This window comes from Cotesia typhae, unplaced genomic scaffold (genome assembly GCF_013202065.1).
Source record: "Cotesia typhae breed Kobodo isofemale line unplaced genomic scaffold, CoteBio_Ctyphae contig_22, whole genome shotgun sequence".
Lineage (NCBI taxonomy): Eukaryota > Metazoa > Arthropoda > Insecta > Hymenoptera > Braconidae > Cotesia > Cotesia typhae.
Genome location: NW_027423728.1, coordinates 302,417 through 325,726, shown reverse-complemented (window position 1 = coordinate 325,726; position 23,310 = coordinate 302,417). Strand labels below are relative to the sequence as shown.

The 23,310-nt window shown below is 32.1% G+C and overlaps 1 protein-coding gene across 2 annotated transcripts in view; it reads left to right on the top strand.

Moving 5' to 3' along the window:
- Nmdar2 (glutamate ionotropic receptor NMDA type subunit 2) overlaps nt 1-10,292 on the top strand; it is a 786,854-nt gene extending 776,562 nt beyond the window's left edge. For both annotated transcript variants that reach the window (XM_074237486.1, XM_074237485.1), the window contains 3 exons: nt 9,735-9,836; nt 9,908-9,984; nt 10,066-10,292. In XM_074237486.1, coding sequence (XP_074093587.1) covers nt 9,735-9,836; nt 9,908-9,962 — 157 coding nt within the window. In that variant the 3' untranslated portion in view covers nt 9,963-9,984; nt 10,066-10,292. The remainder of the gene's footprint in view (nt 1-9,734; nt 9,837-9,907; nt 9,985-10,065) is intronic.
- The last annotated feature ends 13,018 nt before the right edge of the window (nt 10,293-23,310 follow it).

The following is a 23,310-nucleotide window of genomic DNA, read 5'->3' as shown; positions in this document are numbered from 1 at the left end:
ATTGAGAGATTTTCGGGTATAAGCCCCCATGAAAATCACTAAATCCAAAACTAGCAAATGTTTCACTATTAATTTAGTAATAATCGTCGATTAAACGATCCATAATAATTAAATAGGAGAAGTAACTGGGTATTCGGTAAACCGCGGTCCACTTCTTTCCCACAGAGTAATAATTGATACCTTGACGAACAAAACGATGATCTAACTCACTCGATGAGGATGAAGTCCTAGTTGTAGTTGGCTTCCTTTGTCTCGTCACTACTCTCGGGAACGGTCCTTTTTGATTCCCGTGGCACTCAGTCTGACGGTCACACTACTTCACCCTTTTCCACTGCACGGCTCACCTATTTTAACCCAAACTCACCCCCTCCTATTCTCTCTTTAGGCCCGAAGATCGAGACGCGCCAGTGCTATGTCGAATAATTATCGATATCCGGTGACTTATCGATTAAGGGTAATTTTACCCTGTTACAAGTTATAAAAGGGCCACACACACACACACACACACACACACACATACAGACAGACATACGGACATCATCGCGGGAATAATCAGGGAAGCTTCCTAGGACCTCAAAACGTCAAGATCTGATGAGAACTCGATTTTCGAAAAACGGGGTGAAAACAATAACTTCCCGATTTTTGAAAATTTTCAATTTTCATAGCGGGAAGTTAAAAATATATAGAAATTCAATTTAAAATATGTACTAAAATTTACAATGTCTGAAATTTTTCGATGCACCAGAATCTGACCAAATCCAACGTTCATGTAAATTGTTATGTTCAAGGACGTTTAAGTGGTAGCGTAAACGGTGGAAGTTTAGACTAACAGTTTAAAGAAAGCCAGTCCCATGGCTAAGCGGTACAACGCTTGTTATGCTTGCTTGGGACTGGTGAGGCGTGGGCTCGAGCCCCAGTGTGAGCTGATATCTAATTTTCGGTGAACACCGACGCTTGTAACTCACGCCGGGCTGTACAGGTTTGGGTTTTCCGATGGTTTCCCCAAGCCCTGTGCTGTCGGTAGGGCTCAGGCAAATGTGGTCAGATTCCCCAAAGTCGGTCCATCGACGCATTACTCTCCAGGATGAAAAAAGTACCGTCGAACTTATTCTTGTAATGCCAAACTTAATGTACCGATCAGCCTGGAGTCCCCCTCTGGTCTCGGCTGGACCCCCATTGAGACGAAAAAAAGTCTGAAAAAGCGGGGTAAAAAAAAAAGTTTAAAGAATACGCAACGGAGGATTTAATTCCGTTGTTTTAATTATTTATGTATGACGTTTTCGAAAGACGAATTTACCTATTTAGCTATTATATATGGCTATTTAATAGCTAAATAGCTTTTATATATAGCCATATATAATAGCTAAATTTGTCATCAAAGACAAATTTTTTGGGAACTGGGGGAAATAAAGGATAAAGGGGGAAGGGGAGGACCTTTACTCAGTAGGAATTTTCGGTAACTGAAAAAGTAAGGGGCCTATTAAGGATTAAGGGGGAACGCAGAAGTCGAATTAACTAACAAAAGCCAGGAGTTAGCTTCATTTTTCGTTTTTAATTGCTCGCGATGCTGAGTTTGCAGAAGTCCCCGCTAGTTAACTAGCAGTCACGTTGCTTATATTTATGGTAGCTTCTACGCATACAGAAGTCTTCTATCCACACGGATGATTTAAATTTGTTCGAGTAGTCCACTGAAATTTTACATTTTTTAGGCCTAACCTTGCATTTTTTATAGAACGTAATTTTATTTTTTTGATGTGTAGAGGGGGTCAATCTAAAGCTAAAACTAAGTTTGTCGGGTCGCCACCCTTGTCCCACAGCCGCTATCTTGAAAATAGGGGTTGAAATGGTTTTTACGATATATCTCGTAAACTATTTATTTGATAAAAAAAATTTGTTAACATTTTTTGTTACAAATTAAATTAAATTCTCTACAACTTTGGTCGAATAACTTTTTGTAGTAGAACTATAAATAAAAAAGTTATAAGTGAAAATATTCAAAAATTCGATAAAAAAAATTCATATTTTTCGAAATAACTTTTTTTTAATCATTTTTCAAAAAAATTATATCAGACCATTTTTGTAGATAGTTTCTTGGGTAACAACTTTTATGAGTAACATTTCTTTATTAAGGCAATAGCTAAGGTTTTACAGCGCTCCGTAGTAAGTACTATTTTTCAGTACTCTTAACTATACCTATACTATACGTGTGTACTAATAATGTGTCATCAAACAAATTTTGCAATATTATTAAATTTATAATTAAAAATATTGTAATAACAAAATAAAAAAAAAAAAAAAACAATAACTGATGACACATTATTGGTACACACGTACAATGCTTTTCAATGATTTGTACAGATCAAGAATCTTACGGAAAATGGAAACATTAAAATTTGGGAAACTTTAAATTAAGAAATCACTAAAGATATCTCTAAACATAAACCAGTAAAATTGGATATCATTGATTTTGGACAACTGTAGATATTTACAAATATCAATTATTGCAACTTAGAACAAAGACGATTAAAAATGTAGTAATCATACAAAATAAGCGCTAAGAAATTTAAAATACAAAAGATGACTAAAAATTCATTAATTTTCCTATGACAGCTGCTCCAGGAAGTTGTACTGTTATGTCGTGGCTTGCAACGACATTTTTTTCTTTTTATAAATATATTTTTAAAATACATTTTTTTTTATAATCTTATTTTATGGTTTCTTCGAATTTTATTTCAAAGCATAAAATTCAAGAAACATTAAACGAGGAAAATATTAAGTGTCTCGTCCGGTCTCTCTAAAGAATTTTTCCGTCATTAGTCAGTTTCGAATGCTTTAAAAAATAAAAAAATCCTAAGTACACAGTAAGGGGAGTTCTATTGCCTTAGTACTGCATAGCTTCACTGACGCTTGGAAAGGTTTTTTTAAATTATTTTCTAAATAAGATAACCTTAGGAAAAGAATGTAACTTTAAAATTTTAAAAATAAAATAGTTATCATAAATAATATTTAAGATAGACTAATAGTTATGAATTTTAAATAATAATAAATAATTAAATAATCATAAAAATTTAAATGATAATTAATAAAAGATAAAATACTTTTAAGATAAAAAAATATACAACATAATTTTCAAATATTAATAAATAATTAAATAAATACTTTTTAAATAATAAACAATTAGATTAAATAAATTATAATAAATAATTACTTAAATAACTAACAATGAATAGTTTGTTCGAATAATTATAGAAATAAGAAATAATAACTATTAATTAATTAAAACGAATTAGTTAATAACATTAAACAAAATATAAATGACTTAGTTAACATAAGAAAATGTATGTGTTTATTGTGTGTGCATGTAAATGTGCTTACGTACACGCCTATACATAGATGCACATATAGTCCATAAGTTAGAGAGAGAAAGGGACAGCGTGCCCTCTGGGCCTGAGGAGGGGAGTTCAGGCGAACATCTTCGGAAAAGCCGAAAGAGAGGGTAGAATCCAAGGGAAATAGGCCGCTAATTTGTTACTGTTTTCCCCCAAATAATAATTTTTCAAAACCCCAAATTCGAAGCCTTGAGATCCTCGCATGAACTCACTCTCTTGGTCCTCCAGAACTCGCCCAGTGCGGATCGCCAACTAACTTGTAAAATTCAGTGGTTGTTCACTTGAATTTAAAGTATAATTTAAAGTAAAATCAGTGTTAGCGGAATTTAAATAATACCGAAGTAGTTGAATTAGTTCCAAACCAACGGCTCAATTCTGCGGACTCATTCAGGCAGAATTCAAGGTTCAAAAAATCATTTAATTAAATTAAAAGTAAAATTCTGTAACACGGCGAGTAAAATCCCGATAACGTTGAGCCAATTAATTGAATAAAATTAATTGTACTTAAGAGAAAAAATTAAAATAGTTTTGTAATATTAACCCTTGTTCTTTTATATATCGAATAAATAGTTAAATTTTAAATATTGTAACGGAGTACACGGGACCTTCCTTATCCGGAGAAGGTCTTCGATCCGAGTTATAATTATCGAGCAATTCTCCAGGGCGCTGTGCTCCGAAGTACTCGCGCCAATAGTTTTAAGCTAGTAAGTAAGTCCCCGAGAGGGTAGCGCCAGCGCTGAAAGAGAGAGAGAGAGAGAGAGAGTGGGGAAGAGAGAGCCAAGAAGAAACAAACCAACAAATTTTGGTAAGTTTTATTGTGTTCGAACGATCGAAGAATCGACATCGCAAACATCTTACTCAGGTAATTATTCTTATTCTATTGTTTTCTGTGGAACGAGGCGATAAAATTTAGTTAAATTTAATGCGTGCTAGGCCCAACGCCAGCTCGCTTAAGTTTAATTAATCTAAGAAATATTCTAATAACAATTTCGTGTTCCAGAATAAAATATTCCCTGAGAATTAAGTTACGAAGTGGCGATTCAGGACCGTGCTGACAATAAGACCTCATCGAGGAAAACATCAAGGAAAAACGAGAAATCTGGAAGTAAGAGCGTCGAGGGATTTTGAGAAAAGAAAAACCCAAGAAGACTCCAGGTACAATAAATATGTCCAAATAGATTCTCGGTGAAGTGGCATTAGCCAGGCCTTATGTCGGTTGGAGGTTATCGCCATTTCGTGTTCGATTACAATCATTAGTTTTTAAATAAAAATTTAATCAATTAATCTTGCCAAAATTTAAGCAATTGGTTTAGTCAAAATTTAAGTACTAGTAAATTTAACTGAACATCAAAAATAATTAACGAAATGTTTAAGAACAAAATTTGGTAACTAGTCAGAATAAAAGTCCGAATAAAGTTAACAATAAATTTAAGAACAAGTCAGAAATGAAATAACTAAATATTTAATTAATAATACCAGGAATTATTTCGGGTTGTTAATTAAACACGTAGGCAGAGTCGGGATTAATCTTACTAGGAATTATTTCAGTTTGTTAATTCATGATTTTGGTGTCACGTAAAAATTTGAACTCTGGTAATTGAGTTTGAGTAAAATCAGTTAATTTTGTGTCAATTAAAATCATTAAAATAGTTCAGTAAAATATTTTAGTAAAATCATCAGAAGTTAAAATTAATTAAAATCAACATAAATAATTTGGAACAATTTTAGGTTGTGTGAAATAAAATAGAAGTAAAATTAGAATCATAAAATAATCGTTAAAATTAATTGTTAAAATCATTTAGATAAAAGTAGAAAATAAATCAGCTGTAAATTTCACTTGAAGAAAAATTCAACAAAAGTTGGGAGAGGGTCCGCCATCTTGTTTCGAGCTAAAACGCCGAGTAAAGGACCTACAAGGTCGAGACTAAAAATCTCCAGGCGTTGCAAGGTGAAATATAATCCCCAAAATTAAAATAAAATAAATTTCAAGTTTCAAACAACACAAAAGTAACGAAAGTAATTTAGCAAAAATAAAATAAACTCAGTTATTCAGAGACAAGTAAAATAATTTAGTTAAAATTGAGTGAAATAAAACCAATTGTCAATTTCTTAATTCAGAGATTAAAACTAAATAAATTAATTAATTAACTCTGACAAATAATTTGGACAAAACGAAAACATATTAAATAAGATAATTTATAAAATTCGGTAAAATTAAATTCAAATGAAATCAAATCAATTATAATTAAAATAATTAAGTGGAATTTTATTACAAAAGTTCCGACGAAATAAAATTAACAAAAGTAAAACAAGGGAAAATAAATTTGTAAAATACTAGGACGTAGCGAATATTTTGTTGGCAGATTATTAAGACCTCTGTCATCAAATTTTAATCTATTAATACGAGATACGAAGACCTCTTAGTATTAAATATTTATTGTTGTATTATTAAGACCACGGCAGTAAATTAGTTAAGAATTTTAAAAAGGAAATTAATCGCTATAGGAATTTGGATTGGGAATGAATGAAAAATTTGTTCAAGAGAAAATTTAATAATTGAAATTTAATTTGGATTTAGAAAATTAGTTAATCAGATTTAATTTGGAAAGTAAAAGTAAATAATAGTTTTAGAAAATAATTAATAAAGTATGGAAATTTTAATTAGTGTGTTTGAATGATAATAATTATATTGTGGGTGCGTGTGGAAAATGATGAAATTATGAAACTATGAAACTATAGCAAATTATGGAAAGTGGAAATTATTGAAAATTATGGAAAATTGAAAAATGGAGGAAAATAATTAGAAACCGCGGTATGGTCGCTCCATAAGAGGGTACCGTCGGAAATAAGCAACTATGATAGAAACCGCGGTATGGTCGCTCCATAAGAGGGTACCGTCGGGAATAAGCAACTATGATAGAAACCGCGGTATAGTCGCTCCATAAGAGGGTATCGTCGGGATTAGCCACTATGATAGGAAACCGTCTTATAAACGGGAATAGGACCTAGGATTAAGTGTTAATTAATTGTAAGGGGAATATCATTGTAATGGGTGGGTTAAATAAATTGAATAATGAATTTCCTTGATGATTTCTGTTTTCTTCCCAGCAATCTCTCACGACCCTGTAGAACTTACTCCATGCTCTGGTCCAGTTTCTGGATACTGTGTCTAAAAATCCAGTGGCGCCCTAAATAAATTAAGGGGTGACCAAAGAGGACGAGTGGATTTTTTTTTTTTTTTCAAAAGAGAAATATACCGTTACAATATTATTAAAAATCGTTTCGATAATATTATCCTTAGCAAACCTTCTGAGTCCCGGTCTAGAAGCTTCGGCTTGGATCAAAAAAAGAATAAATAAATGACGTAAACAAAATTGGACGTAACAGTAGAGTTATTTTTGATCGATTGTATTATTGTTAATTCCAAAAACACACCAAGGTTTTGCTTTTAATTTTGGTAAAAAATATTTTCAAGCACCCGGAACTGCCATCAGATCCTGTAACCGATGCTCCATAAAGTTGTGCCGTTATTTTTAATCGATTGTCCTTTAATTTTACAAACCCACAGAAATTTTGATTTAATCTTGGTAAAAAATATTTTCGAAGACCCGGAACTAACAACAGCTCCTGCGCTCACTGCTCCAGGAAGTTGTACAATTCTTTGCGATCGATTGTCCTTTTATTTTAAAAACCCACAGAAATTTTGCTTTTAATCTAGGTATATATTTTACAGGATAATTGGTCAAAAATAACTTTACAACTTCCTAGAGCAGCGGTCACAGAAACTGTTGGTAGTTCCTGGTCTTCAAAAATATTTTTTACCACAATTAAAAGCAAAATCTTGGTGTGTTTTTATAATTAAAAGACAATCGATCAAAAATAACTGTCTACTTCCGGGAGCAGCAGTCACAAGAAAATTAATTAATTTTTAGTTATCTTTTGTATTTTAAATTTCTTAGCGCTTATTTCGTATGATTACTACGTTTCTAATAATCATTGTTATAATTTGTAAATATTTAGAGATGTCCGAAAGTAAAGATATCTAAATTTACTTGTCTATGTTTAGAGATGTCCATTTTATTAAGTTTACAAATAATTAGATCTGTCTATTGTTCTAAATTTCTAAATTTTTCAGTTGTCTTTTTATTGACTTGTCTAAATTTATTATTTTCCATTTTTTTAAATCTCTGTCATTTTACGTGTTTGTTTTATGGTTTGTCTAATTTCACGGATATCTTGTTTCTAAATTTTCTAATTTTATGCTTATCTTTTTTAAAATAATTCCATTTTTTTGGTAGCTGAATTTCTACAATACTATCTCTTTTATTATTGAAATTTTAAATCATCTTTCTTTTTATGAAAGAAATTTTTTTTATTATATCGAATATATTATTTATACAAATTTTTTACTTAGTGATTTCTTTACTTAGAGTTGCCCGATTTTTTTTTTTTTAATCGGTTATTATTTAGAGTCGGTTTTAACTGCTGTGGTCATATCGCCGACTTTAACTGTTAGGAGTAGTACGTTCGGGTCTTTTGGGTTGTGAAAATCTTAAATCTAAGCGGCGAGGGTCGAATATCAACCAAGATGATTTCTAAGACCAGCTTGGGATTCGAACCCACGCCTGGCCGGTGAGCCAGTCCCGAGTGCTCTATAGGCCTTGCGCCTGAGACCACTTGGCTAACATCACCGGTTTGCCCAAATTTTACTGTTTCTATTTTCCGGAAAATTCTTGACCGGTACGAATCATTGAAAAACATTGTATAATATAGGTATAGTTAAGAATACTGAAAAATATTACTCACTTCGGAGCGCTGTAAAACCTTAGCTATTGCCTTAATGAAAAAATTATAATGATAAAAGTTGTTCCTTAAGAAATGATCTACAAAAATGATTAAATGAATTTTTTTCGAAAAATGATAAAAAAAAAAGTTATTTCGAAAAATAAAAATTTTTTTCTCGAATTTCTGAATATTTTCGGTTATTACTTTTTTATTTATAGTTCTACGACAAAAAGTAACATCAGAAAAGTTGTAGAAAATTTAATTTGCAAAAAAAAATGTTCACAAATTTTTTTTTATCATATAAATAGCTTAGGTGAGATATCGTAAAAACCATTTCAACCCCTATTTTCAAGATGGCAGCCGTGGGACAAGGGTGGCAACCCCACAAACTTGGTTTCAGCTTTACACTGACCCCCCCTACATATCAAAAAAATAAAATTGCGTCCCCTAAAAAATGCAACCTCAAATGTAACTTTTCAATGGACTACTAGGGATAATAATTAGGATATTTTGAGGATAGGATACCTGAATGATGGCTAGCGCTATAGGTAAAGGAACCAGGGTGGAACCCTGATAAGCGCTCTCAGCCCTGGGTCGAGGGTTTTTAATAAATATTCTTTGTAATTGATTAACAATTAAAAAATATTTATTAATAAGAAATTAACAGGCTCAGCCTTGGACCAGCAAAGATTGCTCCTCTGCTAAGTTCTCGGACTGACGGTTCCAGAAGAAATCTGAAGATAGAATGTATTTTGAATAATAATTACAATGAGTTTTTATAATTAATTTTAGCGACGTTGCATTTCAGGTTACCCTATGTGAACATCAACGCATATACTTGCAATGCATTTACAAGAATATAAAATTTTCCAAAACGCTCTTGCAGAAGACGAGACTCTATCAGTTGTATGGCATCACCAAGTAAATTATAATCTGGTATAATATATGGTGATGCGACACAACTAACGCTGTTCTAACTTAAATAATAATATATTAACTAACTATTGCTAATAAATAATGTTAATAATTAGAAATTGTTCATGAACATAAATGATAATAATAATAATTAAATAATATAATGATGATAACTAAATAGATTAATAATTATGATTAACGATAACTAAGTAATTGTATATAATTAAATAATAATAATTATGAATAATCATAATAATTATCATTATACATAATTATAATTATATTACTAAGGAGTGGGTGGAAGGTATGACCCCCACAAATGTATTATTTTTGATTCCTTTTTATAAGTTTATCTGGAATTTTACTGAAATTTATATTTGTGCTGAAATATTTGTGCATTATCTGGTAGACAACGAATTGTAGTTTGTAAAGTGAAAAAGTGAGTTCGTTTTAATTTGCAATAATCGTCCTTGAGTTTACGAGTACATCGACAATGGTATATCGAATCCCTTAGTCAATTTATCATGACGTTAAGCTTGCATCGTGAATTCAAATGTACAAAAATTACTTGTTAAACTTAAATGCATAAAAAAAAAAACAATTTTCCCGAAACTATAATAGATATGTATCAATTTATTGTTGCAGATGCCTGGAAACGTTGAGCTTCTTCAAAACATCAAACATTGTAAGAAATATTATAGCGAGCACACAGTATGCGGATAAATATTTGACTAACGAAGTTTACAAGTAATTCTGTTCAAATTAATTTGATAAGACTCTGAACTGCTGTATTTTAAACGATTTACATTCATATTTAGAGTTTTAGATGAGTCATTTCGAACAGAAATAGCGGAGATTGAAACAGTTCTTTGACAATGACTAAGTCGAAATGATGGTAAGACTTTTTTTGAACTATCTCGCTAGTCTAAATAACATTTTACCTAATATTTACATTAATTTACTTGTAATGAACCAGAGTCATACAAAGGTCCTTGATATTTACTGTTAGCGGATGTTTTTTCACTTCATTGACAGTCAATAAAATCCCAAATAATTGGTGGTTATCATTCATTTCACTATAAAGTGATTATGTAAAAGTAGGATTCATTTTAATCAATGAACTGCAACATGGCTAGTCTTGACTATTCAAAGATTTGTAAAATGTATGTTTATTTAAAATTAATAAAATAAACTATGGAACTACATTAACATAATTTGATATCATTGGTGTTCTTGACAATGATTATTTGCATCCTGTCAAAAGTAGTCCGAAAATATTACTTTTTGAAATTCGTAACCGATCGAAATAGAGGCTTTTTGAGATGCCCACATCTCTCAACTTCATAACTTGAATTCCATTGATTGTTGCGTCCGGATGTTAAAAACGTAACCTCGTGACAGTTCCTTAAATTTGAGAATAATCACTAAAGATCACATACCTTGGAAGACAGAAACTGCGCCTGTAGGCAATAGTATGTTGACCATACGAGAACTTAAAGGAGTGACAAATCAGATAAATATCATTAAGGAAAGGAAAAATAATTAGGAAATTAGATTTTTATTTGTGTCAGGTCAGGCGAAAATGAATAACAATAATACAGGTAGACCATAAGGAGAAATAAAAAATAAGGAAAACGGATGACCCTAAAGGCCATCCCTGCAACTTCCCGCCAATTCTATTCATAAACGCTCAATTTAACATGTTACAATGTTTTTGAGCTCTTCGAGCTCCAAAATATGGTTTCTTCATTTCTGAGCTCTCCGAGCTCAAACACTAGCTATTCGATGCTTTTGAGTTCTTCGAGTCCGAATGGCTGATGAAAGTTTGATAAAACATTATTTTTTGAATTTTTAAACCGCAATTACTTTTGAATGAATAAACCGATATTTATGCGGCTAGCAGCATTTGACGCAGTTTTTTAAGCCTTACGAAAAATTGAATTTATCGCGCCAAAAATTTCGAAGTTATTCCGAAAAAACACTTTTTTCGGTTTTCTTTCGTTCACGAAATTTCTCGAACGAATAAACTGATTTTAACCAGACCTTTAGCGATCAACGTGGTTTTTTTTAAGTTAAAAGCTGATTAGTTTTTGGAGTTGAACCATCAAGCCGTATAAAAGTTATTCAAAAAACACAAAATTAAAAAAAAATTTTCTTGTCATTTTTTTTTTAAGATTTCTCAAAATCGATTTATCTGAATCGGTGCGAATAGTTTTCAAAATCTAAGTTCGGTGAAGCCCTTTCAAATGGCACCAGCCGCGATGAAATCGGTCAAGCCGTTCGAAAGTTATAAACGTTTCACACACACACACACACACACACACACACACACACACACACACACACACACAATAAAAAAATCGCAGCTCTTCGAATTTTCAAAAAATTTAAGGGGAGGTCTTGAGGTTAGAAAATATTCGACGATATCCTTCGTTTATTCATTTTATCCAAAATTATACCAACTTATCCAAGTATCCTAAATTATGCAAGTTTTTGTCTTTTTTCAGTCCGAGTTTTCAATTCAAAAGAAATTTTTTCTGTAAAAGATGTTTACATTTTCTAATAGAGAATATTGTGCAGTTTTCAAAACCCTGCTCCAATTTCCTATACGATTATTATTTCCGGAACTATTGATCATCAAAGTTAAAAAAAATTTTTTTTCATTGATTGACGATAACTCCGCGGCAAATCGTCATACAGACTTTTTAAATACGTCAAATTAAAGAGTGTTAAATATTTCAAAAGAATTTTTGAACGAAATAATCAAGAAAATTTTTCTGAAGCCCAGTGGACTTTTTTTTGGACGAGAAAAAATTTGGAAAATTTTCTTTTTTTGGTCGTTTTCTTAGGATTTCTCCACACCTGGACATGACAATAATTTTTCGTAGTCATCTGAAACTAGATACTTAGAGCTAGAATTAGCTTTTTCTAATTTTTTCTGGACGACCATTTTCCTCGGAGCTACAGCTCGTTGAAAATCACCCAAAAATTTGGAATTTCTTTTAGATCCCTTAATTTTTGTGACTAGTGTTATAACGGGTTTTTCGACCTCGTGCGTTAGCGAGGCCGAAGTCCGAGATAAATAAATTTGGCCTACCTGCTGGATAATTGTTGGGCGCCAGGAGCTAGGCTCCACTCACGTCGTGTTCGGCTTACTCGGACCGAAACTCTTCGTCGGGGTGACGGGTAAAAGATGCAACCTAAATTAAAGAGGAACTAGGAACGATTGTCCGGGTACTAATAATTCGCCGAAATCTTAGTATTAATTCTAATTTATTGACAAAATGAAATAAATGGTCGCCGGAATAACAAAATCACAATAATCAATGTATCAAATTTCGCACGCCACAATTAATTCAATAATTAATAATTAACTTCGTCGAAGAACAAGCCGCAAGAATTTAATTAACAAAATTAAATGTCCAAAGAATCTCAATATCAAAATCTCAATTCATCCATTAACTACACTAGTCACAAAAATTAAGGGATATAAAAAAAATTCCAAATTTTTTGGTGATTTTCAGCGAGCTGTAACTCCGAGGAAAATGATCGCACAGAAAAAAAAAAAAAAGCAAATTGTAGCTCCAAGTGTCTAGTTTTTAGATATGACCATGAAAATTTTTTGTCATCTCCAGGTCTGGAGAAATCCTAAGAAAACTACTGAAAAAAAATTTTTCGAAATTTTTTTTCGTCTTAAAAAAGGTCTACGGGCTTCAAAAAAATTTTTTCGATTGTCTCGTTCAAAAGCTCTTTTAGTAAATTTAATACCCTTTAATTTGACGTTATCAAAAAGCCTGTACGATAATTTGCCGCGGAGTTATCGTCAATCAAAGCAAAAAAGTTTTTTTGACTTTGGAAATCAATAACTCTGGAAATAATGACCGTATAGGAAATCGAAGGAGGGTTTTGAAAACTACACAATATTCTCTATAAGAAAACGTAAACCGCATTTGAAGAAAAATTTTTTTGAATTGAAAACTCGGACTGAAAAAAGACAAAAATTCGCATAATTAAGGATATTTGGATAACTTGGTATAACTTTGGATAAAATGGATGAACGAAGGATATCGTTGGTAATTTTTAACTTCAAAGTGTCCCCTAAAATCCCTAAGAAATTCAAAGCGCTGCGATTTTTTGTTCATAGTGCCCAGAAGCTTCAAATTCTGTGTTTTCGCAAAAATCACCATTATGAGCAATTTTGTGATTTTTATTCATTTTTCCATTGAAAAAATTTTTTTCAAAATTCTTTATTTTTCGATCAAAGAGATTGATTTTTCAAGAAATTTGAAAAAAAAATTTCAATTTTTTCGAAAATTTTTTCGAAATTTTCTCAATTTTTTCGACTGTTGTTTTACCGCCGGCATTAGCGTTACCCAAAGCGTACCACGTGGAGGTTGCTCGGTCGGATTTACGCTTCTCACACACACACGTGTGTGTGTGTGTGTGTGTGTGTCTTTGTCTTTGTCTGCGTGTTTGTCTGTTTGCAGCTGCCGAATGACCTCTGTACGCACGGCAGTAACTGCTCAGTACCGTGTATTGCCACCTCTGTTCCGAATCACAGCTCGTAAACGCTCTTGCATGTTGATGCATCGTCGAATATCACGTTGCGAAATTCCTTGCCAACAACGTAACAACGCTTGAGTCAACTGATGAAGATTGTGCAGTTGCGGATAGTCTCGCCGCAATCGACGCTCAAGCATGTCCCAAACATGCAAAAAAACAAATTTTTTTTTTTTTTTTTCAAATTTCTTGAAAAATCAATCTCTTTGATCGAAAAAATAAAGAATTTTGAAAAAAAAAATTTTTTTCAATGGAAAAATGAATAAAAATCACAAAATTGCTCATAATGGTGATTTTTGCGAAAACACAGAATTTGAAGCTTCTGGGCACTATGAACAAAAAATCGCAGCGCTTTGAATTTCTTAGGGATTTTAGGGGACACTTTGAAGTTAAAAATTACCAACGATATCCTTCGTTCATCCATTTTATCCAAAGTTATACCAAGTTATCCAAATATCCTTAATTATGCGAATTTTTGTCTTTTTTCAGTCCGAGTTTTCAATTCAAAAAAATTTTTTCTTCAAAAGCGGTTTACGTTTTCTTATAGAGAATATTGTGTAGTTTTCAAAACCCTCCCTCGATTTCCTATACGGTCATTATTTCCAGAGTTATTGATTTCCAAAGTCAAAAAAACTTTTTGCTTTGATTGACGATAACTCCGCGGCAAATTATCGTACAGGCTTTTTGATTACGTCAAATTAAAGGGTATTAAATTTACTAAAAGAGCTTTTGAACGAGACAATCGAAAAAATTTTTTTGAAGCCCGTAGACCTTTTTTAAGACGAAAAAAAATTTCGAAAAATTTTTTTTCAGTAGTTTTCTTAGGATTTGTCCAGACCTGGAGATGACAAAAAATTTTCATAGTCATATCTAAAAACTAGACACTTGGAGCTACAATTTGCTTTTTTTTTTTTTTCTATGCGATCATTTTCCTCGGAGTTACAGCTCGCTGAAAATCACCAAAAAATTTGGAATTTTTTTTATATCCCTTAATTTTTGTGACTAGTGTATAAAATTCCCAAAAATAAACCAAAATCGGATGTCGCGATTAATTTTATAGATCGTAATTAAATTTTTGCAAGAACTAAAACCAACGTCGCATTTAAATTCAATAATCATTAAATAAGTCCAAAAAAAATAACCGTCGCAAAATTTAACTCACAGTAATTATTTTCGTCACACAATCAATTGTCGCACAATGATTAGTTAATAATCAGGATTAAATTAAATAAAAAAAAATTCTTCAATACTAATAATTCATTAAATCCAACATATTATTCGTAACAAAATTGTTTAATTACGAATACTTACTTAAATTGGATCAATTAATCGTCGCAAAAAAATTTTTAATCAATATCAATTAATTAGATTAAACAAATGAAGTGTCCTTGAGACCTCGGACCCGTCGCAATAAATGTAGTTATCCAAAATACGAATGGAAATTTTTCAAACAGATTTAGCGTCAATTTCCTTTCTAATTAAATCGATTGATTTTGTCAACACAACATTCTCAACCGGTGCATTACCCGCACGACCGAAGCTCAATAATCGGGATTATGACAGTAACACATAAGAATGTGAATAATCACTACAACAATTACTTTTGGTACCAGAAATACCTCGTGGGATAATCTCCGGAATAAGCACAAAATAAAATTGAAATTAAAAATAAAAAAAATTAACAACAACAAAAAAAAATTAAGTCACTCGTAAGCTTCTTCCGAGTAGGTGAATCCAACGAGATTTTTCAAAGACGAGGCCACTTACCCTGGTAGAAGGCGTCGTTCTCCCAAAAAAAAAAATTACAGCAATTAAGTATTGTCCGGGCTGGGTCGCACGGCTCCGTCGTCCTCGGCTTCCACGTCGAATTGACCCCCACGTTTCAACACGGTATGATGTACAAAAAGAATTTTCCAACAATGGGAAGTGCGTCGGTCACAATAGTTGACAAGCAATTCTCACGTCGTAGTCGATTGCTCAAAATTATCGACAATCCGTCGTAAGAATATTTATAATTATTCACGTCGTCGTAATAATTACTTTAAATCAATAAGTAACAAAAAATAAACCAGTGTACAGCAACTGACAAGAAATATCGCAGTGTAAAAGAAACCTCAAAATATCAGCGTCCGTTTATTGTAGCGGGAGCACGTGGAAGAAAAGAAACATGGTTGTTGTCTTGGTTGTTGCCCGCCTGGCTACACTCCCCTCTCTCTGGGCACTTGATTCGCTTGACGCTCCAGAGATGGCTATGCCTGTCCAATTTTCCAATATCGACTTATTTTGATCTATCGACTAGAGCATTGGCCCGCTCAACAGCCAGCTCGACAACTCCGCGCCTGCGCCACTCGTTCAGCCCCGTAGACTGATCAGTCCGTTGTTTGATCCTCGGGTCAGCTTTCCGTCGTAGGTGATTCTCTTGGGGTTATCCCACGTCGATGATGCTCGTCGATGATCCTCTTCTCGGGTGAAATGGCTGTCGTCTATAGTACCGAACAATACTTCTTATCTTAAAGCTAACTTATTATCTAACTTAAATTGTAAACCGCAATTCAAATTGATTTCGCGCGCAGTTGAGCTTCGATCGTTTTTACCCGCGCGAGGGCGACTCCAACCAATGACCTTCCTCACAACTGGAAAATTGCTTATTTAAAAATAAAACTTAAGTTAAATAGGAAACAACTGATTAACAGGTGACGCTAAAAGCGGCTTGTTACAGTGTATATACAGGGAGTCCCAGAAGTAACGGACGGCCTTAAAGCATCTGAAAGAAAATTAAATTCTAAGACGAAAAGTTCTCAGCCATTTTTCAATTAAACCCATAGATAATTATTTATTAATTAAATACAAAAGCTAATCAAGTGACAGCTATAGCGGTAAGGCGTCAGAACAGTCAGTGGAAGGGAACGGTGCAGGTGAGATGCGAGACGTATACTGATAAGCTGACTTGAACGGCAGCTCGTGGGATTGGAATAGCATAAACAATGCAATTAAAATGTGTATGTGTGTCTAATTATGTGCTTATGTGTGTATGTGCGTGCGTCGGTGTGTGTTGGTGTAATTTTTTGGGTGTGCATGAAATGTATTTGCGTTCGCTGATAATTACGATATGTATATGCGGGAGTGTTTGTGTGTGTAGATGTGCCTCCGTGTGTGCACCCGTGTGTGCAGGTGTGATTTTTTCGTGTGTGCTGATAATTACGGATTCGTGATGTAACGGAGTGATCGTCATCTTCTAATGTCATCAGAGTGACATTAGCTCTGAAATATAAAATTTTCTTTTGTATATGGAAATTGTTAGATATAATTGGTGATTTGATATAAAAATAATATTAATAGATAGTCATATGATTAAATATAATTGGTTAAATGTATGTGATAAAAATTTAAATGGAGTATAATTGGATTCTTTATATAAGTTTTATATAGATTGAATATGGAATGAAATAAAATAATTAAATAACATATAGTAAAAATTTTTTTTGTATGATATAGTGATACTAAATTGGAAGAATGAGTTTAGATAGAATTTTTAGAAATTTGAAAAAAAATTTTGAAAGAAAAAATTTTCTTATCGAGATTTTGCGCTGTTTCCACTCGTCCTCTCAAGGCCGGAGGTAATCTTATCTTCGGTCTTGTGAGTCTTACGGTCGCACAAAAATTTTGTAAATTAAGTAAAAAGTTTTGTAAATTAAATAAATGTATGTCTTACATTTAACTATCTCTTTTCTTTAGGAATATTGATATAGAAACCGTTAGCTTGTTTTTGGCTATTTTAAATTTCGTAAGGCGAAATGTCATTGGGAGCTTTTTATTATTAATATTTTAAGTTATTAATTTTCGGTTTTCCGGAAATGAGCCATCGGTTTATGATTAACAATTTGTAACCGGGGGGTTTAGCCGAGGTCCAGTTAGCTACCCCTTTCCTCTTTAGAAAGTGCGCCACTGGGATTTTAGACACGGTGTCCCAGAAACCGGGGAAGCATGAGAGGGAAAAGACAGGGTCGTGAGAAGTCCGAGAAAGGCTGTAAATAAAACTGAGAAAAAATTATTTATAACAATTAAAGTGATTTATTCAATCAATCTACAAACTTAACAATTTCCTTATAACTAACTTAATTGTGGGAACCTCTCACCTACGTTGGCCCTTGCCAATTATTCTTACAACTAAAACTAACTTAATCGTGAGAACCTCTCACCTACGTAGGCCCTTGCCAATTCTTCTTACAACTAAATAACCAATTTTCTGAACCTCGTCACTCCGACGGAATATTTCAATATCTTAATTTCCTCGTCAACCTGACGGAATACCGTAAAATACCAATTAATTACCTCGTCAACCTGACGGAATACCAATAAACATTATTTACCTCGTCAACCTGACGGAATACCAATTAAAACCTATTCCCGACTGCGCCCCCGACTCGGGCGTCTACGCAGCGGTTTCCTAACTTAATCCGTTGTACCCCCGACTCGGGCGTCTATACAACGTTTCTAAATAACTCCCTAATTCCATACAAAATCGTCCACCAGACGCTAACTCAATACACACTTTATCCGAATTACTAATTCTTTAAATTCCTGAAATTTTACGCTTAACATTTCTTTAATACAAAATACTAAATTCACTAATTTAATTCATTACCAAAATTTCTCAACTAAATTCATTAACAGTTTTCTCAAAAAATCAATTCACTAAATTTACTAAATTTATTGAATTTAGCCCAACGGCCTAGAATTAATTTTACAAAATTTCAAATTTCACATTCTACAAATTTAAAAAGTCTCATTTAATATTCAAACTACATATATTCCAAAATGACCTTGACTATCTAAATTACACAAATGCTTCTACTATTTTAATTTTTACCAAGATAATTCTACTTAAATAATTTCCCATAACTAAAGGACTTGTAATAACTAATAAATGACGTTGATGAATAATTTACTTATAGAAGAATTTACTAAATTAAAAGTGACATCTGAGACAATAGCGATCATTAATTGACAAATTTTATTACAGTTAATTCGGCCTCTCAATTTTCAAATTCAAGCTTGGCCTGAAATAATTGTAATAATAATACCTGACTTAACTTTTACAACTCTCCAAACGTTGAGTAAAGGCCTGGTGGAAACGGGCGAAATCAGCGGCTGGTTGGTCTCTCTCTCTCGTCTCGAATAATCTTTCCGGCTCCAAGTAATGGGTTCCCAATTCCGGATCGGGAAGAAAAGCCTCACTGTCTCAAAGCGTCACTGGCTCAAAAGCCTGGCTCAAAAGGTGTTACTTGTTCCAAGGGCTGGCTCAAAAAGCGTTACTTGTTCCAGGGCCTGACTCAAAAAGCCTCGATGTTTCTTTTGTCGGCTCTTTTATAACCCTTGACTCCGAGTTCTCGAACTTTCCTATTGTCAACCCCGCTTCGTTTTTGGGGATAGCAGTGGGGACTTTCGATTTGCACGCCCGGTGACAAGTCTGAACTACTTGTCAAAAATCGAACGGTAAGGGAAAACCCTCATTTATCGTGGCTTCAATAAAGTGGTCTATAACGACCATGGGAAGTTCAGTTTTCCCTGTCACAAATTCTTTAATATTGATCTTATTTTCTAAGATGTTGTTGTTCGGATTGTCTTCTAGATCTGTGATTTGTAGTCTCTTAGTCGGAATGTTTTCGAGAAAAATAGTATTCTCACCACGGGCAGGAAATAAGAAAGCCTCAGATCACATGTTTGTCGACCTCGGCTTCGCCTCGGTCAACAATTACATGTGATCTGAGACATTTCTTATTTTCCTGCCCCAGGTGAGAAAAATACTATTTCATTGTTTTAAATAGAGCGTAAGCAAAATGCTCATAACGTGAGTGCTGACGGATTAATAAGACGATCCTTCGCATCGTCATTTTTTATTTTTTCCTTAGTTAATTAGAAAAAAATTCATACCTCATCATTAATTGATTGTACAGAAAATTGATTTAGAAGAATTTTGTCGAAAATTCTTTCTTCTATAAAAAAGGTATCTTAAATTTTTTTCGTATACCTCATTATTTTAATGATACAGAAAATATAAGTTTAATAATGATAATTTCTATGACAAATTTCATTTTTGTTTATGAATTTTATAACTTGATAATAAATGACTGATATGAAATGCGCAATACAAATTTTTGTAGAAAATTAACTTGTTTTTAAGAACTGTATCATATATTTTGGCGATTAAATCGAGCGTTTCAAAGATATTCATTATCATACTTTCATGCATACTGATTTTTAAGTTTTTGATTAAATTATTGAAAAATTTTAATTCAATTCATCAATTTCACACAAATTTTATTTTTTGTCATTAATGTAAGTATTATTTAAGTTTTATATTCAAATTTTCTTAAAATAAACTTTTGATAATAAAACACTGATAACCCCTTTCGCTGTTGGCAACTTACGTTCTGGAAATTTTTGCATAGATTTTTAGATCAAATAAATATTTTTACCTGAGGACTCGATAGTGTCTCGCACCAAGTACACGTTCAACATATGGCGCGAAATAACGTGTTTATATTCTCTAATCATATGTCAACATAACGTCCTCGCATACACAGTAAAAAATTTTGCGTCATTGCGTCAAAAAATTTTGTGTTAAAAATTTTTGTGTTAAAATTTTACACTTTTTTGTGGGTTGATCGATTTAAACTTGAAAATTTTTATGAAGCTTCAGAAACTGCGTCGATATCCGCCAACCGCGTGAAAATCAGTTAATTCATTCAAAAGTTATTGCCGTTTGAAAATTCAAAAAATTGTGTCTTTAAACTGCTATTAGAGTTTTGAGTTCGAAGAGCTCAAAAACGTAATGTGTAGTTTTAAGCGTTTAAGTACAAAATGAGCGGGAAATTGCAGGGATGGCCTTTAGGGTGAACCGTTTTTCTAATTTTTTTATTATCAAATTTAATATTTTTACACTACAGAATTGCAAAAAAAATAAATTTTCCATTTAGGCAATTAGATATAAATATTTAAATATACTAAATTATATGAATTTATTCAATTTTATTTATATGAAAAGCGATACGTAACTATCACATAAAATACCGTTATATTAGATATACCTATAAATATTATATAACATAAAATACTTTATATTTCCCGGGTATCAATTTGGTTCAGTCGATAATTTTTATTTATTTATTCTGGTAACTTTTTGACAGTTTAATGTTTTGGGCTTAATACATAAAAATTATGCTAGATGTCACCGTAAGTTTGTTTCTGTCATTTAAATATAGTATTGGTCTAGAACTTTGTTTTCAACGACCATCTTTCTTAATAAGCTTGTTTTCTATTAAATTTTTATGGAGTAAAAATTAAATGAAGAAAATTATTCTTACTATTAATACGCTTAAAAACTGATTATTTCTTATAATATTCATACAAAAGTTATACTTTTTGCTTATATCGTAATAAACGAACCTTGGTTATTTAATCAAACTTACGATTTAACAATGACAAGTAAGTTAGCTTTATATAGGTACTTATCATTAATGTTGTGATAATTCGATTTACTTAATAACTTTTTTTTTTCAGTTTAACTACATACTCAAGAAAAATGTTCTCTTTGATAAAATTTACAGGTAAATCAAAATACTCAATTGTTGCTTCTTGGAAATTAAAATTATTGGAACATACAAAATCTAAATATTTATATCGGCCAAATTCTGGATCTAAAAGCATTATCAATCTAATCAAGACTTCAGGTAATTAATTCACAAAATATTATTTGTAGTTTTTATCAATATTATAATATATCGCATGTATTCTGTTTATAACATTGAACACAGGTAGAATCTATGTTAAATAATAAATGAAGATTTAAAAATAAATAATTTTCTACTTAACCTAAAATTTTTCAAGATTTCTATTGCGAGTGATTTTTTTATACTTATTACAATCGAAATAATTCAACAATCAAATATTTTTGAATTTTTTTTTTGTTGCTAACTATTTGATTTTTTCAGACAAAAAAATTACCTTAGAAGAATGGAAAACAAAAGTCGTTGATGAAGGAATTAATATTAATGAAACATCTGATGATTCCACGGATCTATCGTTTCAAAAATTTACTTTTCATACATCCACACCATTAAATTTACAAAATTGTCGAACGCCAGTAGGGTTTTCAGATGCTTGTAAATTAACTTTTTCTACAACCGAAAAAAAAAATTCTGACAGTTCATCTGCACCTAGCATTCCTTCAGAGCTCCTAAAAATATGGGACAGTTGTTCTACTAATGTGTCAACTCCAAGCCATCCAATATTATCTAATTCACGTGACGGTGAATTTCCAAAAAGTTCTGACGACGAGTTCCTTGATGCTAATTTAAGTATGGACGACCCTGTTTATGAGGCTGATGTAAGTTCAAATGTATTTGCTTGCCTTAGCTATACAAAAAACGTCCGTAATAAAAAGCGAAAATTTAATCAAAAAAATGTGACCAATCATTTAAATAGAAATTAAAGTACAACTTGTTCCAAAAAAATTAATTTACGGTCTTCAGATGATCATGAAGCTACACCTTATCAAACTAAAACATTAATCACCACACAAAATATTCATGGTCCAGATTCTGGTTCGAATTCACATAGTTTGATAGAAAATTGTGAGAACAGCAATAAAACTAGTTGTACTGATAATTCAAAAACTAAAAAATTATCAATCTTTGAAGCTGACATTTCTTTCAACGTTGATAATTTAACTGTACCAGTTTCCAAATTCTTACCTCAAGATGACTTAAGCCAACAACCGAAAATTAAATCAAAACAATATTTTTGTATATACTGCAAGCAACTCGTAACAAAACTTCCTAGACATCTACAAAATGTACACAATAATGAACGGGCTGTTCAAGAATTTTTAAAACTTCCGACTAAAAGTTGTCTGCGGTCAGATAAAATTGCAGCTATTCGAAATAAGGGTACATTACTGCATAATACAACCAGTGATTACAATAAAGGCATTCTATTAACAAGTAGGAGACGTCAAAATGGCTCTAAAAATAATGCTAATGACTATATACCTTGCAGTTAATGTCATGCTTATTTTTCCAAGCGGACTCTCCGTCTTCACGTTAAGAAATGTTTTTCTAGTCATGAAACTGGTAGTAATGGTTTATCAAGTATAAAATTTAACATTCTTTTAAAATCAGCAATTTTCTACTTTTTAGAAAAAAGTATTTTCGAGCTTCTATATTGTTTACAATCTGTTTCTAAAAAACCTAAATTAATTAAAATTTCATTTAGCTGCAAGATCAAAATGTATTCCATGGTCTGATTCTGACAAAAATGCTGTTATTAAATATTTTGGAAAACTTGATTTGTTACCTAAAACTCCAAGTATCAAAGAATGCCGCAAAATTATTCAGAAGTATAATGTTTTGAAGAACAGAGAAGCAATTCATGTACAGAAGTATATTGAAAATTGGAGATGCCGTAAGAATAAAACAGAGAAAAACGTTTCTTTAAAAAAACTGTCTAGGTAAAGCGATTATTTTGGAAACTCTGTTTAAGTAATTATTTTATTTTCCATAAATACCATGTAACATTCAGAAAATATAAAATTTCACACATATATTTCTTAGATATTATGATATCAATTTTAATTCAAAGAATGTGAGAAGTTCAGCTG